General features: G+C 43.8%; 1 protein-coding gene across 1 annotated transcript; it reads left to right on the top strand.

Annotated features, from left to right (window-relative positions):
• Positions 1 to 13,177: 13,177 nt before the first annotated feature.
• Positions 13,178 to 14,814, top strand: LOC133863071 (mitogen-activated protein kinase kinase 5-like). Its single transcript, XM_062299056.1, has one exon. The coding sequence runs from the start codon at positions 13,499 to 13,501 to the stop codon at positions 14,624 to 14,626; it is 1,128 nt and encodes a 375-aa protein (XP_062155040.1). The 5' UTR covers positions 13,178 to 13,498; the 3' UTR covers positions 14,627 to 14,814.
• The last annotated feature ends 2,090 nt before the right edge of the window (positions 14,815 to 16,904 follow it).

Below are 16,904 nucleotides of genomic sequence, written 5' to 3'. Positions count from 1 at the left end.
TGTGCGCATGTCATTAAGCCGGTTTGACTCTTTGACTGTGTGACTTTTGGGTTTCCGAGGAAGGCTCTATATAAACCTTCCCCATTTTCTTCTTTCATTTCATATTTCACTCTTCATTCCCATTCTCTCAAGCTTTCTCTTGATCTTTCGGTGTTTCTTATCTCTGGCGACTTCTCTCTTTTTCGGTCAATTTTTTTTTCTAACACTGGCGATGCAAGGGAGCCCTTCCAATTTGGTATGCAGCAAAGGTGATAGTAGCGGGAGAGCGTCGCCTCCGCATCAACTATGATATTCGATCTTCTGTCGATCTCCACTTCCAAGATCTAGCCACTTGGACTATCAACGGCGGTGAAGTGGCAATTTTTGAGAGGATGCTGATGGCCGGGCTTCGGTTCCCATTCCCAGCCATCGCTTGTGAGCTGGTGGTTTTCTTGGCCGTAGCTCCAACGCAGATTGTGCCAAATATGTGGAGGTACCTCTTTGCTGCTTTTATCCTCTGGCAGATGGTGCTCGGGACCCGGATGACCATTCTGGACATTTTTAACATTTACTGGCCGGCCAACCGGCAAGAGCGATGGGACGGTGGAGTTCTCGGTTCGTGTGAAGCCGATTTTCATCTACCTCTGCCCCAACTACTCCAAGAATAAACACTGGAGGCAACAAGTTTTCTGAGTCTTGGGTCAATGGAGTTCGCTAACACCAAGGTGCTTTTCGCAGATTAGAGGTTGCCTCGGGAATGGGCACCTCTGGTCGACGATTTGAGGGAACCTCCCTAGTTGGATGCAGTTGAGAGACGAAGGGCGGACACAATGCTTCTCTTTTCCCAGGTAGGGTCGAATTTTGAGTTGATCAATTTTGATCATATCGTCATGGGCGCCAACATGTGGGAGATTCTTGGGTATTGGATATTGGAGAATAGAGTTCCTTTTGATAAGAAAGGCAAGTCCAAGACAGCAAAGAAGGGCGCATCCGAGATCGCTGCACCGAAGCATGACGCCTTGAGAAAAGAAAAGAAGAAGAAACAAAGTGCCCCGGATAAGGTGAAAAAGAATCTGCAGGAAGTCCTGAGCAAGGGGAAAGATAAGGTGTCTGAGGCTTCGAGGTAGCCTTCGGTTAAGGCACATGAGGGATCCCTGAAGCTTGTTAACAAATTGATGGACGACGCCATCAGATCCGGGGGTGGAGACTCCCGAGCCAACAGTCAGAGAGTGAAGACAATGGCCTGAAAGAGGCCTCGTACACCCGAGAAGGAGGAAGATGATGGGCCTAAAAAAGTCTTACTCATGCTAAGATAAATCAGCATCTTCGAGCAATGGTGGTTGACTCAAAGGGCTGTTACATCCACCTGAGGATTCCCATCCCAACTCCTCCTGTATCGGCTGAGGAAGAGCTACCGGATCAAGAGGGAGCTAACCTCGTGGAATCTGTACATATCTCAGATGTATTCGAGAATGAAGGTTCGGATGTTGAGCCTTTAATCAGAAGGATGAAGGATGAAGGCAAGTCTCTCTCTATCTCCCTTGATTGCTGGTTCCTTTTTCTTCACTCCCCCCCTCTTAGGGAGCGGAAATTTTTGTCGCCCCCTTGGCTTTAGGGGCGATTCTTGTCAAGGACACTCCTGGGACTTTCGAGGCACCGAGTAAGACCCTTGAGATATTACAAAACCTGGCTACGGAGGAGCTGAGGATGACTCCGGAGTTCTTGTAAACCCCAGCTACGGAGGGGCTGAGGATATCTACTTTAAGTTTAGATTCGGAAGAACTGAGGACTCCTCCACCAAACCCAGAGGCGGAAGACCAAGGGATCCTTAACCAAACCCGAACGCGGAAAGACCGAGGGTGTCTCCACTAAACCCGGAGGTGGAAGGACCGAGGCCATTTGTAGCGACTCCGGAGGCAGGGGAGATACTCTTCCTACCGAACCTCGTCCCTTCACTCCTTCCAGAACCAGACCCTTGGGGTTCACGAATCCTTCCAGGACTGGTAGTTTGAGGAGGTTGCCAATCCAATACTTGGCCGATGGCATGTGCAGTTGCCCTATGGAGGCTATTAGGGTTGTAATTCCAGAGGGCTTTCTTCAAGGAAGCGTGTTTGTCCGTGCTCCTCCCGAGAGGTTCAACAATGTTTTGGTACATCAGCAGACTGTAGTATGAGAGTTCATTATTTTTGTCATTCTTTCCTTTATCATTTGGATTATTCTTAGCTTCTTTTTCTTTTTTTAGCAAACTGTCAAGTTGGTGGCTCTATATGATCAGCACACCGAGTACCTTCGCAGCTACCCTCAAGAGGTAACCTAGCTGAGGACACGGATAAGGAGCTTGGAATATGAAGCTTCTTGGTTGAGGAGTCTAGAACCCGAGGTCGGTTGTTTTAGGAAGCTTCTGGCTAAGCGGGACCAAGAACTTGCAAGCGGAAAGAGGCTCTGGCTGAGGAGAAAGCTGCTTCCATCGATTGATTGACCACCAAGTCGAGGAGCAGTCTTAGAAAGTGTGTGAGTTGCAAGCTCAAATGAATGTTGCTGAGGCTAGGTGTGGGGCCCTTTCAACTAGTAAAGCTCTCCTGCAATCTGACTTGAGTGTTGCTAAAATCGAGTAGAGAGCCGTTGAAGAAAGCTAGGAGATTGTGACGAAGAAATTGGGTGCCCCTCGACTTTGAAGCTAAGTGGAAAAGTTTTATGCTCGATAATTTCGGGAGATCAGGTGCCCCTTGACTTTTGTACTTAGCTTGTTTTGAAGCTGAGGAAAAGTTTCAAGCTCGGTAATTCCGGGAGATCGGGTGCCCCTCTACTTTAGGCTAGGTGTGGGGCCCTTTCAACTAGTAAAGCTCTCTTGCAATCTGACTTGAGCGTTGCTAAAATCGAGTAGAGAGCTGCTGAAGAAAGATAGGAGATTGTGACTAAGAAATTGGGTGCCCCTCGACTTTGAAGCAAAGTGGAAAAGTTTTAAGCTTGGTAATTCCGGGAGATCGGGTGCCCCTCGACTTTTGTACTTAGCTTGTTTTGAAGCTAAGTGAAAAATTAAATGGATTTCTAATTTTAACAAGTGTGTGTGAACAGTGTGCACCAAAATATTAAATGCGGAATTAAAGGAGACGAATATTTTGTTAAAGAAGTAGAAACTCAATTAAGAGAAAAACCACTCCGGGGTAGCCGAACCCAGGATATCCACTATTCAGAAGACAAGACTAGATACAAAGTAGTAACACTCACATACCCCTGATGCACTGGTCGTACCTTGCTCTCTAACGTGTAACCCAACACGAACGCCTCCCAACCAGGTTTCCTACTTGAAGGGGTCTTCAATGGAATCCTTTACCTTAGGGCCAACCCCTAAGATAGACTTCACAGCTGATCAAATCACACACTTGGCAAGAGCTAGAGAGATAGCAGATCTTTAATATCTCCCAAAACACCCTCTCTAAGCTGTAGAGAATTCACCACCGAATTCTATGTTGAAAGCATGTCTCAAGCCTCTTATTTATAGGCTTTGGAAACCCAAAATCGAGTAAAAAACGGATCCTGAGGCACGCGCGTCCGGACGGGCCAAGTTTTTCTTGTCCGGAAAGTAATTCTGGAATTTTCTGCAGGGCCGTCCGGACGGGAAAATCTTTCTGTCTGGATGGAGGCCGTCTGGACTCTATTAATGGCCGTCCAGACGCTCAATTTACAGAAATTTTTCTTAGCTTTCCAACGATGCCGATTTCGTCCTAATCCGATATTTGAGTAAAAGGTTATGACCAAAATACCCGAGACTGTCCGGACAGCATGACCGAGCGTCCGGACGGTCAACTGCAACCGCCTTTCCAAAGTAGCACTGAAAGCTTCCATAACAAGGCCGCGTCCGGACGGTGTTGCCCGAGCGATCGGACGGTTGCACTTCGGCTGCACGAAATTACCATAATAAGGCTTGGAGCGTCCGGACCTTGAAGGCTGACGTCCGGACGGTTGAACTGGTGCACGCAATTTCCATATATGAAGCTTGATCGTTTGGACTATGAAGACTGACGTCCGGAAGGTTGAACTTAGAGTGCACGACTTGCATTAAGGAGGACATCGTCCGGACGGGATCACACATCGTCTGGACGGTAGCGGCCGTCTTCCCATAACTGTGTCTTAAGGCAAAAACCCTAATACTTGTCAAACACTGAATGGCGTCCGGACGGTATAACCACGTTGTCCAGACGGATGCACTGGAACACTGGGATCTTCTCGAACTCTGAAGAGCGTTCGGATGATTTGCCATTACGTCCAGACGGATGCAACCTTGAACTGTTCGAAGCTTCTAGACACTGATGGGCGTCCGGACGGAAAGTTCTCGTCGTCCGGACGGATGTTGCTGACTGATGAGCGTCCGGACGGAATATCACGTCGTCCGGACAGCTGACAGGGAATCAAAATAAACTTGCTTCAAAACTTTACAGAATCTTCTTGAAGAACATGGCTGAAGAGTAGACTCTGGATAAAGCAGCATCCCTATGAAAACAGCAACATTACATAGAAGTGATTTTGTCCAACAGAATGCAACCAACACAAAAACTAACACTAAGGAAAAGTTTTAAGTTTGGTAATTTCGGGAGATCGGGTGCCCCTCTACTTTTGTACTTGAAGCTTGTTAAAGTTAAGTGGAAAAGTTTTATCTTTTTGGGAACTTGTCTCGGGAAACATAGCCCCCCTACTTTTGTACTTGAAGCTTTGGTTGGAGCTAAATGGAAAAGTTTTTTGCTTTTGTACTTGAAGCTTCGGTTGAAGCTAAGTGGAAAAGTTTTTAGCTTTTGTACTTGAAGCATTGGTTGAAGCTAAGTTGAAAAGTTTTGACGTTTTGGTAATAAATGACAAGCAATGGCTGCATGAATAATAGTCTTTAATCACTTGGAAAGCAGTAGAATACATGATCCGTTATAGATAATACTTGCGCAGGTGCTCGACGTTCCATGGTCTCAGGAGCATTTTCTCGGTTGTTGATTCAAGATGATAAGCTCCCTTGCGGTGGCACTTGATGACTCGGGAGGGGCCTCCCCATACTGGACCTAGTTTTCCCTCGATTGGGTCTTTGGTAGCCAGAGTCACTTTCCGCAAAACCTAATCACTGAGGGTGAAAGATCGAGGCTTCACGGTCTTATTGAAATACTGTGTAGTCTTCTCCTAGTAGGCGGCTACTCGGATCCTCGCTATTTCACGTTTTTCATGTAGAAGGTCGAGATGTAAGTTAATTCCCGAGTCGTTGAGATTGGGATTGTAGTGTTGGATTCGAAAACTGGGAGAGCCAATCTCAGTTGGGATGACAACTTCAGTTCCAAACATAAGAGAATAAGGTGTCTCTCTTGTAGTGGTCCGGGAAGTAGTCCGGTATGACCATAATATTTTCGGGATATATTCTACCCATCCTCCTTTTCTGTTGGGAAGCTTCTTTTTAAGAATCTTCATCAAAGTCTTTTTAAATGCTTCCACTTGTCCATTGGCTTGGAGATGGATCTATGAAGAGAAGTAGTGTCGGATTTTGAGCTTGGCACACTAGTCTCGGAATGGCTTGCAATCGAATTGCGCACCATTGTTGGTAACTAGGGCATGGGGTATTCTGTACCGGCACATTACTGACTTCCACAAGAAATTCTTCATGGTTCCAGTAGTAATTGTTGCCAGGGGCTCCACTTCTGCCTATTTGGTGATGAAGTAATCCACAGCAACTACAAGGAATTTGCAATTTCCCTTTCCAGGGGGCATGAGCTCTACAATGTCAATCTCCCATTGAGCGAATGGCCAAGGTGAAGAGATGGAGCTCAACTCTGTCAGGGGACTCCTGTCGACTTTTGCAAACCTCTGACACTTATCGCAGTACCCGGCTCTTACTGATTTGTGTGCTAGCATCCAACCCCCCGAGTGGCTGCCACAGACTCCTTTGTGTATTTCCTTCAAGATATACTCAACTTTGGGTCTAGAGAAGCAATTTAGGAGGGGTAAGTGTACCCTTAGCGGTATAAGACATCCTTGACGTGGTGTACAGAGTGGGCTATGTTTGTATTCTTCGAGCCTCCTTTTTGTCTTTGGGTAGCTCTCCTTTCCGCATATATTCAATGACATCCTTGGCCCAGTTGGGGCTGTCATATATCACGTCGATTTGCATTACCTTTTCAGGAATAACTATAGATGGTTGAGTTAAGACTTTCACCTTTTTGCTTTAAGGTTTCGATTTCTTGATTCGTTCTTGATCCTAATCGAGCCAGTGAATCGGCTCGGGTATTGTCGGACCTCGGGACTTTCATGGTCACCATCCGGTCAAACTGATCTTGGAAGCTTTGGACCTTCGCCAAGTACTTTTATCATTTTATCTTCTTTGGCCTCAAATCTTCCTTGTATGTGGCCCACCACCACTTGTGAATCATTGCGGATTTCAAGATTTCTTGCTCCCAGTTCTTTCACTATATCGAGTAGTACTAGGGCCGTTTCATACTCTGTTTCATTATTGGTGGTCGGGAAGGCCAGCTTTATTGTTATCGAGACTTCATCTTTATCTGGGCTGATTAAGAAGACATCGGATCCGCTGCTTGTTTGAGTGTACTATCCATCCACGTAAGCTATCTAGGTCTTCTCACTTTCTGGGATGTTGCAAAATTCCACAATGAAATTTGCCAGGACTTGCCCTTTGATTGTGGTCCTCGGGTGGAATTCAATGTCGAATTCCTTGAGCTCAATGGCCCAATTGACTAACATTCCCGATAGGTCAGGTTTCTGCAATACCTTCTTTAGGGGATATTCGGTGAGCACTCGGATGGCATGTGCTTGGAAGTACGACCTTAACCTCCGAGCCGACACAATCAAAGCGAACACCAACTTCTCTATCTGAGGGTACCTTTCTTCAGCTCCATGCAGTGCTCTGCTCGTAAAGTATACCGGCTTAGCTTCTTCTCAGATCAAGGCTAAGCTTACAACCGAGGGTGATACAACGAAGTAAAGATAGAGGATCTTTCCCTCGGTTGTTCGGCTTAGTAGGGGCGGATTGGTCAGATACACTTTCAACTGGATGAAAGCCTCTTCACACTCGTCGCTCTAGACGAATGTTTTTCAAAGGATCTTCAAGAAGGGCAAATACTTGTTGGTTGATCGAGAGATAAAGCGGTTTAAGGCTGCTATCTCTCGGTCAGTTGCTACAACTGCTTTGTTGTCTAGGGAGCTTGCATGTCTAGCACAACACTGACCTTCTCGGGATTGGCCTTTATTCCTCGTTGTGAAACCATGAATCCCAAGAATTTACCTGAGGACACTCTGAAAGCGTATTTGGCCGGGTTCAACTTCATCTTATAGCTCCTCAGTGTGCTGAAAGTCTCTTCAAGATCTGCTATATGGTTTGCTGCTTGTACGCTTTTAACTAGCATGTCATCTACATATACCTCCACATTCCTTCCGATCTGGTCTCGGAACATCTTATTGACTAGTCTCTGATAGGTTGCTCCTGCATTCTTCAGACCGAAAGGCATTATCTTGTAACAATATAATCCCTGGTCGATGATAAAGGAAGTCTTCTCCTAATCAACTTCATGCATGTGAATTTGATTGTACCCTGAGAAGGCGTTCATGAAGCTGAGGAGCTCAGGTCTTGAGGTGGATTCAACCAGTATATCCATCCGAGGAAGGGAATAACTGTCTTTGGGACATGCTTTGTTCAGATCGGTGAAGTCAATGCACATCTTCCATTTGCCGTTGGCCTTCTTCACCAATACTACATTTGCCAACCAGTCGGGATAATCAACTTCTCAGATAAACCCGGCTTGTAAAAGCTTTTCTACTTCCTCTGAGATTGCCAGATTCCTCACGGGAATGAAGCTTCTCCCCTTCTGTTTGACCAGTTGGTGGCTCGGATCAACATTCATCCTATGAGTTAATACCGAGGGATCAATGCCCGACATATCTTCATGGCTCCAGGCGAACACATCTGCTTTATCACGAAGGAAGGCCACCAAGGATTCTTTGATCGGTGGAGACAATTGGGATCCGACTCTTATTTTTCTTTCTAAGCTCTCGATCTCAAACTCATCCATTACCTCGACTGGCTCTCCTAACTATGTTTGCTACATTTCTACTTCTTTTATTTTGACCCCAGGAGCTGTCTTCTCGGGAACATCCTTCAGTGTGATATTGTAGCAATGCCGTGCTACTCCCTGATCTCCCTTAACTTCTCTGACTCCGTGCTCGATCAGAAACTTCATCTTCAGATGCGACGTGGAGGTGATGGCTTTTAGCTCGTTGAGCGCTGTCCTTTCGAGGATGTCGTTGTAGGCTGAGGGACGATCTATCAGCAGGAACTTGACCATTATAGTCTTTTGTCTCGGGTACTCCCCTGCTGTGACCGGGAGTTCGATAGAGCCAACCAGGAATACTTGCTCTCTTGCGAACCCCATTAGGGGATATCTGGCCGGGACAATTTTATCCCAGCTTATATCCATATGCATGAATGCCGACCAATACAAGATGTAGGCTAAACTTCCGTTATCCACGAATATCCTGTGGATAATATGGTTGGCCATTTGCAAGGTGATGACCAGGGCAAGTATGGGGGAGGGATACTCCTGCATAATCTTCAAATGAGAATCCAACAACCGGGGTCTCCTTCTTTTGGGATTTATGAGGCCTATTAATTGCTAGGACCTCCCAATTCTTCCTTTGCCTAGCATAGGTCTTCCTGTCTTCGCTAGACTCTCCACCTCCTGCAAACCCTCTGGATATTGTCCAAATCTCAGCTATAACAAGCTAATCTCGAGGATCAGGTTGCCGCACACTCCTGCTCCTGCTCCTTTCTCTTCGTGGCTCTTCCCTTTGCGGCTGCTGCCTTCTTCTATCATGTTCCCGAGGCCTATCTTCTTGACGCCTCAGAGGGATGGAGCTCGATGTCTATGGTATCGGGGCGGATTATCCCAAGATTATCGGTCTCGGTTTTGTCCATGTTGGGCTCGGTTATCTATAAGGAAATGAACAAGTTTCCCATTCCCGATAAAACTTTTGATCATAAGTTGCAGGGATATACAACCCTTGGTGAGATGCCCCATTGCGTCATGAAATGCACAATACTTGTCCTTGTTCTTCTCCAGCGGCTCTCTCGTAATCTTATTAGGGTGAACATAGTCAGGATCCCTTGTCACTTCCATTAGGACTTCATGGATCGATGCGTTGAGGGGCGTGAAGTTGTAATCCTTGAACTGCTTGCTCGGATTCGCCTCGATTGCTTGCTTAACTTGTGGATTCTTCTTATTCTTCTAGGGATTCGTAGGAATCTAGACTTGAGCCTGTTAGGAGCTAATCATGGCTCGGAGTGTTTCTTCCTGGTTTATGTACTCCTCCACCTTGTCCATAAACTCCAGCAAGTTCTCGGGCTCACGACGAGCAAAATCGGCCATTAGAGGCCCCTCGGGTCGTAATCCCTAGTATAGAGAAGCATATACCATTTCATTTGTGGGACTCTCTACGGACAATTTGGCCTGGTTGAACCTGATGATGTAGTTTTTTAAGGACTCATCATCTTGCTGGCGCACCAACATCAAATGGCTCGAAGGCTTCTTGCGTACGCGATCGATCATAAATTGGATCAGGAATTTTCTTCCCAAGTTATCGAAACTGTCGACGGACTTCGGGGACAGTTTTCTGAACCAATCTTGGGTACTTCTAAATAAGGTGAGAGGGAAGGCTCGACAGGCCACCTTTGATGGAGTTCTGTGAAGGTCCATATGAGCTCGGTAATTATCCAGGTGCTCGTTTGGATCTTTGATCCCAGTGAAAGGTGCAATGCTCGGGATTTTGAATTTCTCGGGAAGGAGAACCGCAAATATCTGATCGGTGAATGGCAAAGCTGTCCTGTGTAGCAAGTTGTCTACCAGAGAAGGTTTGCCCTTCTCCTGTTGGTGGACTTCTTGTTGAAGTCAATTATACTTCTCGTCCAGGGAGGCCACTATCTCACTCAATCTCTTCTTCTTCTGGTGGAGACCTCCATCATTCTGAGAGTTATCCCCGGGCTGGTTATCTTGGGGGACCCCTTAGCTTTCTAGGTTTATATCTCCATCAACGTGGCCATCGCTTTCGTCTCCATCATTTTCGTCTGATTCTTCTAGGATTCACCCTCCTGAGAATCACCCCAATAATCGCAGGTTTTGCTTGGTAAAAGCTTCCATATCCCTAAAAATTTGAGCGATTCAGGCTTCCAGAGCAGCTACATGGTTGTTGTTTGATGGTCCCCTAGCCTCGGGTGGAGGGTTGTTTCTTTTGGGATCTGTGGCTCTTGTGCGCACCATCATGGTTATTTATTTATTTATTATTATTATTTTGTCATGAGAAACGAATGAAAAACCGTTCCCACTATCGACGCCAAATTGTTAAGATAGTTTCTGGTTAGCAGCACAAGCTTCTAGAAAGTTCTTTGTAGATTCCCTGCAAAATAAGGATGGTCGGTAAGGGTGTTTGTCAGGGGTGCCAGCTGGTCCCACTCTGACGCTTAAGTAAGTTCTCGGGAGAATATGTATTAATGCCTTAAAATTTCAACTAGAGTAAACCTAGATATGTGGGTATTTATAGTGAGGGTGAGAATCAGTTTCTCTCGGATATGGGGGGAGTTGATCCTCTGATCGTGGGTTTCCCAGCGTCCGAAACATGGGGTCTCCACACGTCCGGATCGTGGGTCTTCTAGTATCTGAATGTGGGGTCTCCGCATGTTCGGATTGTGTTTCTTGGCACGTTAGGAACGTGTGCCTCCACGTTCCGGAACATGGGGTTCCTATGTATTCGGAACGTGGGCCTTAACATCTCGAGACACCTCCCGGTTTTTCGGGGTCTCAATCTTTTCATGGGCTCTTTGCGGATTGTTCCTGAGTGGCTTGGCTTTGTCACGTGGTAGACCACGCAACCCAGCCTTCTCGGTGAATTGATGGGCCCTGTTAATGGTCCGTATTACCGGCTTTCCTTGGGACCGTAAATAATAAATGGGCTGACTTGGATTGTCAAGCCCATTTACTAACTATTGGAAATATTTTCAAACAAAAATAATAATATTTTCTAGTAACAATTTTTTGTAGAGTTTGCATTTTCATTTTGGTGATGTTTGAGCTTTTCTCCCTTTGTAGTAAAGTGGAGGGTGAGGTCATGGGTTCAAGGCTCATTGGGTGCATGTGTAAGTTACCAATAAAAAAAAAAAAAAAAAAAAAAATTGATGATGTATGTGAATAATTCTTAAATTGGAATTTGACTCGAGCTCAAGTTCTTCTTGTTTGGTTTATTCAAATCAAGCTCGAGCCTGACTAATTTCCGTCCAGCCAAGCTTAAGCCAACATATACATTTGTTGAGCCAACTTGGCTCGATTGCACTCCTAAATTTATACACATAAAGCCAAGAACTTGTAATTGTTACAAGCTAGATGTGTGATGAGCTGATAGCTTGTTGAGGTTAGTGAGGAATTATGAAATATGAGAATAATAGTGGAAAACAAAGAGAGAGAAAATCACACAAAGAATTACCCATACGACTACATTGTATCTCATTAATTTGTTTGTTTACAATACAAATGTTCTTATTTATAAGTTTATAGTAAATACAAGTATGGTAATCAAATCTCTATAATTTGATTACAAGTTACTCGTAAATAGAAAATGCTTCAATATCAACCAAATATGTAATATACGAAAAATATAATATTATTAATGAAAAGTGTTATCTTCTCTCTCATCGGTGATTCTTGATGAGATGAAGTTTTCAAAATTCTGAAAACTGTAGATTGGATGTGAATAATCTTAGAGCTATGATAGGCAGGGGACACTCATCCGTCCCCTGTCCTACTTTTAATAATATAATAATATATTATATTACTTTTTCATTTATTTTCTTTGATTTTATCACTTTTTGCTTATATAATATATTATTATATTATTAAAAGTAGGACAGGGGACGGATGAGTGTCCCCTGCCTACCATTTCCCATAATCTTATGCCTCTTTTTATTTTTTAAAATGATGCATATTCCTGAAAGAGGTGAAATGTAGATTACTATTATAGGATATTCTGAAGCTCCCCCCCACTCAGGTAAAACGAACGCATCTGAAAAGAGTGTACAGTATTTGTCACCGATTAAAACTGATCAACCAGATCTTGTTACGATCATGAAATTGGTCCACATCAGCATACAAGAATCCCTCCCCCAGGGCCCCCCATTACTCTTTTCTCCTCCTTTCATTCGGCCATAAAGCCAATAACACATTTTTGTGTGTGCCTATATATTTACAAAGAGCAATAAGGAGGTGTTCCGGTAAAAAAGTTTTTTATCGTGTCATTTTAAAATGTGATTTTTATAAATGTAATTAAGAGTTAATTTAATTTTAAAAAAAAAAAATTAAAATTGTGTGTTTTAAAAAAATTATCTCTTCCTTTAGGAGAATTTTTTTTTAAAAGAAAAAAAAAAGAAACTGTTTTTGCATGTCGTAATTTTTTAAAATTAAATTTTAAAAATTGGGTGATAGCTAGGAAAAGCATATAGGTTTATGGGGCAATTTTTTATTTTGTTATTTTGTTATTTTAATATTAGAGGTATCATCGGCGTTCCAGAATATCATCCCTTTTATACAATCTACATACCACCATAGGACGTTCAAATTGTGAATTTATATTATTTATATATATCTTTTGTTTTAATGGGAATAATAATCATATAGTTTCTGGACTATTCATTTATAATTTATAATATATAATGAACGGCTACAATTCAGTGAAATGCACCCCTATAATAATACAATACTCTGCAAGAATCTAAAAAATCCCGTCCGTCGTAAATTGAAGCGTACAACACCATAATTCATAAACGAAACCAAAAGTGAAGGTAGGCGGGCACATAGGAAGAAAACTCAGGGTCCAAGACGCCAACATGACCCTCACGCGCATTTACCAGGACCGAAGAACACCAAAAGGTAGGGCCCAGTCCAATCCGATGGCGGATGGCGCGTGTACTTTTTTATATCTCGATTCCCTTTTTTGATTGCTACTCCTCCCTCAATCTGGTGAATCGGAATTATTATTTCCATTCATCTTTCTCACTTTCTAAAAAAGAAAAAAAGAAAAAAAGAAAAAAAAGGCTTTTTCCCATTTCCCTTTCACAAATATTAATCAAGCCATTCCTTTTCTCTAAATTTTTTTTTTCTCCTCTTTCTTTTCTTGGCCTCTTCCCTCTTCCAAGAAGCTTCTCTCTCTAACCCAAAAAAGAAAAAAAGAAAAAAAGAAAAAAAAAAAAAAAAGTCTCCCTCTCTCTCTCCACACATTTCCATGTCTCTTGCTTGCAACGATCTAATCAAACAACAAACCAAGCCTCCTGGTTATTAGTCCTCCTCCTATGCAAGAAGAACAACAATCAACTTGATGACGATGATTGCTCCTATTAGTATTATTAGATTAGCCTAGATCAGACTAAAGGAAATAACAAAGAAAGAGAGAGAGAGAGAGAGAGAGCGAGCGCTTGGGAATTGGCGAGCCTAGAGGGTAGGCGATGAGACCAGTTCAACCCCTACCGGGCGCGGCCGCCATCAGCAGCGGAGGAGGCAGTGGCAGCAGCAGCGGAGGAAGCAGCGGTGGCAGCAGCAACAGAGGGCTCCGAGCGCGCAGGGGGCAGGACCTAACCCTACCCCTACCGCAGCGAGACGCGTCCCTGGCCGTCCCTCTCCCTCTGCCACCGTCGTCGTCGTCCAACTCCTCCTCCAGCTCTTCAGCCAACTCCGCCCCGTCATCGAGCCACTCCAACCACAGCAACGCCATCAACTTCTCGGAGCTGGATCGAGCCAATCGCATCGGCAGCGGCAGCGGCGGTACTGTCTACAAGGTGATCCACCGCCCCACACGCCGCTTCTACGCGCTCAAGGTCATCTACGGGAACCACGAGGACTCCGTGCGCCGCCAGATCCGCACCGAGATCGAGATCCTCCGCGACGTGGATAACCCGAACGTGGTCAAGTGCCACGACATGTTCGACCACAACGGTGAAATCCAGGTGCTCCTGGAGTTCATGGACGGGGGCTCCTTGGAGGGCACCCACATCCCCCAAGAGCCGCAGCTCTCGGATCTTGCCCGCCAGATCCTCTCCGGGCTCGCCTACCTCCACCGCCGCCACATCGTGCACCGTGACATCAAGCCGTCCAATCTCCTCATCAACACGCGCAAGCAGGTGAAGATCGCGGACTTTGGCGTGGGGAGGATTCTGGAACAGACCATGGACCCCTGCAACTCCGCGGTTGGAACCATTGCATACATGAGCCCCGAGAGGATCAACACGGATCTAAACCACGGCCAGTACGATGGGTACGCGGGGGACATATGGAGCTTCGGGGTGAGCATCCTGGAGTTCTACATGGGCAAATTCCCCTTCGCGGTGGGCAGGCAGGGCGACTGGGCCAGCTTGATGGTCGCCATTTGTATGTCGCCGCCGCCGGTGGCACCGCCCACGGCTTCCAGAGATTTCCGGGACTTCATCGCCTGCTGTTTGAAGAGGGACCCAGGTCGCCGCTGGACCGCCTCGCAGTTGTTGAGGCATCCTTTCATTCTGAACAACGGCCAGCCTCAGAGCCAGGTTCATCAGAACCTCCATCAGCTTTTACCTCCTCCACGCCCGCTTTCTTCCTAGTCTTCTTTTTCTTCTTCTTCTATCTCCTTCCAATTTTCCTTTTTTCTTTTTCTTCTGTTTAATTTATGAATGATAATCATTTCGTGTAATTTTGATATATGATGGGCAAGATTTGATTTTTAGGGCGAGGATTCGGGTTTGTTCCTGGTTTAGGTCAATCAATCTCAATCTTAATCCCTCTTTGATAATTGTTTTCTAGAAAAGGAAATTATGTCATCAGTGGCTGAGGACTGAACTCTGAAGAGGCCCAAGTTTTTGACTTTTTGTTAAAAAAATTTATTTTTAGCTTTGTTATCATACTCGCAGAGTATCATTAGCCTGAGACTTGGTTAAAGGGGATGCTGGGTTTTGGGGGGGTTTCTGAATTTTTTCCATTTTTGGTTAAAATTATTTTTGGGAAGTATCAGATGCTGAAACTTTGCCTTTCAAGTTATTGAGGGGGTAATTAGTAGATTAGATTTGCCTTTGTAATATCTAAAGCGTGAATCCTTGTTTTGTCTATCATGCATCATGGTGAGAACACAGGAAAAGGCAAAGCTGATTAATATTCCTCTCTCTCTCTACTCTCCGTTAGGCATGCATTGTGTCGTCCATACGAACTGTTCTTTGAAGTATATGTCACGTTTTCGCCATTGCTTTGTTTTATGATACTTTTCATCTTTGAATGGAATATTGTGTGGTTTAAGAGAGACAGAGACAGAGAGAGAGAGTGTTTAAGAGTTGTTGGTGTGGCTGTTAATACTAAGCAGAAACAATAATAAGTTCATGGCCAATTTTGTTGGTGTCCCCAATCTTTTTTTATGTAAATGTGGAGCTTCGTTGTCCTTACTGAGCTTCTTTTGTATATGGAAGAACATGCTTATCTTTTGAAGAGCATATTGGTAATTACTTTTCCCCAGCAAGATAAATGGATGTCTGCAAACTTTGTTTTGGTTTTCTAGTAGTTATTAATCATGTTTTCAGTGTCTAATTAGTTTTAATTTATCAGTTTCTTTGTTGTGATTGTGATGGGACTGAATGGGCTTGTAGAACAGAGGAAACAGCATGCAAATGTACATTCTAAACTAATGATAATATTGCCACTGAGAATTTAGATGTCTGAAACTGTGAGAAAATAATGGCTGATGTCCAGAGATCTCATGGGTGAGACTTTGAATAATGGTCTGGAAGGCGGTTTATTTTGTTAAAGCTTTCTTTTATAATAAATTTCTCTTTGGTTATTTTAGTAGCCACTGGAAAACAGTGCAAGTTTTTTTTGGCCAATTCTGGATATTGCAACAAATGGAAATTAACCATTTCTGGGTATTTCTTCGTTATCATCTTCTGCGGGTGTGTGCATGATTATATTCCATATATTGACAGTGGCCCACACTGTGTTTGGCTAGATAAATGTAAGGGCATTCACAATCGATTCTTTATTTTTGGATTTGTTTTTATGTAAAACGGCTAACATAAGTCCCAAAAAAATATATGTCCATCTTTGTTCTCCAAAGTAAATGCATTTTGCATTTCATCTGCCACATTTGGAGAGGCACTGCGGATCAATGGATAAACTTTTTATGCGTTTCTCTCTTTCTTCGTGATGATGTGTTGTTTGTTGGAATTGGAATTCACGCTAATTACTTGTCTGAATTGCCGATGATGTAAGATATCTTATATGGGATTTACTTGCTTAAATAAATTTTGGGATGCCCGACCATCTACCAGAATAGGTAAGCCTTTCGTATTATTTGTCTAAATTATTAGCAATTTGGGTATTGGTTGTTGTTTCCAAATGATTATCGGTTGCTCTCAATGGCTTACGGTATAATTGTTAATGTGTGGTTTATTTTTTTTTTAAAAAATGTTTCAATGTGATATTTAGATTGTTTGTTAATATTTTTGTTTTGAAAATAAAAAATAAAATACAAGTGGATGGGCCTTTCGCATTATTAGGGGTTTTTTTTTAGACACGAGTATAAAATTCCACATGTTACATGTATATTTGGCAGCCCAACGTTGTGAATGAGCGAAGATTTGGTAGATTTTGCAATGGGTTTGCGTACGAGGTGGAAAAAGGTTTATTCATTCAGTTTCCTTCTCTATAAAGCAGAAACTAAAATGATACATATTATGAGATCAAAATCTCATAATTTCCAAGTGAGGTGCGTCCCATTGAAAGTCAAACTAGCCATTTGAATCTGGCGGCTGATAGCTTTGTATGAATCTGGATTTATTAATTTTATTATGGGCATCCGCTTGCTTCTTTTACTATAGAAATTCTAGATGTCATACTCTG

This window comes from Alnus glutinosa, chromosome 3, assembly GCF_958979055.1.
Source record: "Alnus glutinosa chromosome 3, dhAlnGlut1.1, whole genome shotgun sequence".
NCBI lineage: Eukaryota > Viridiplantae > Streptophyta > Magnoliopsida > Fagales > Betulaceae > Alnus > Alnus glutinosa.
This window is presented reverse-complemented; position numbering and strand designations above follow the sequence as displayed.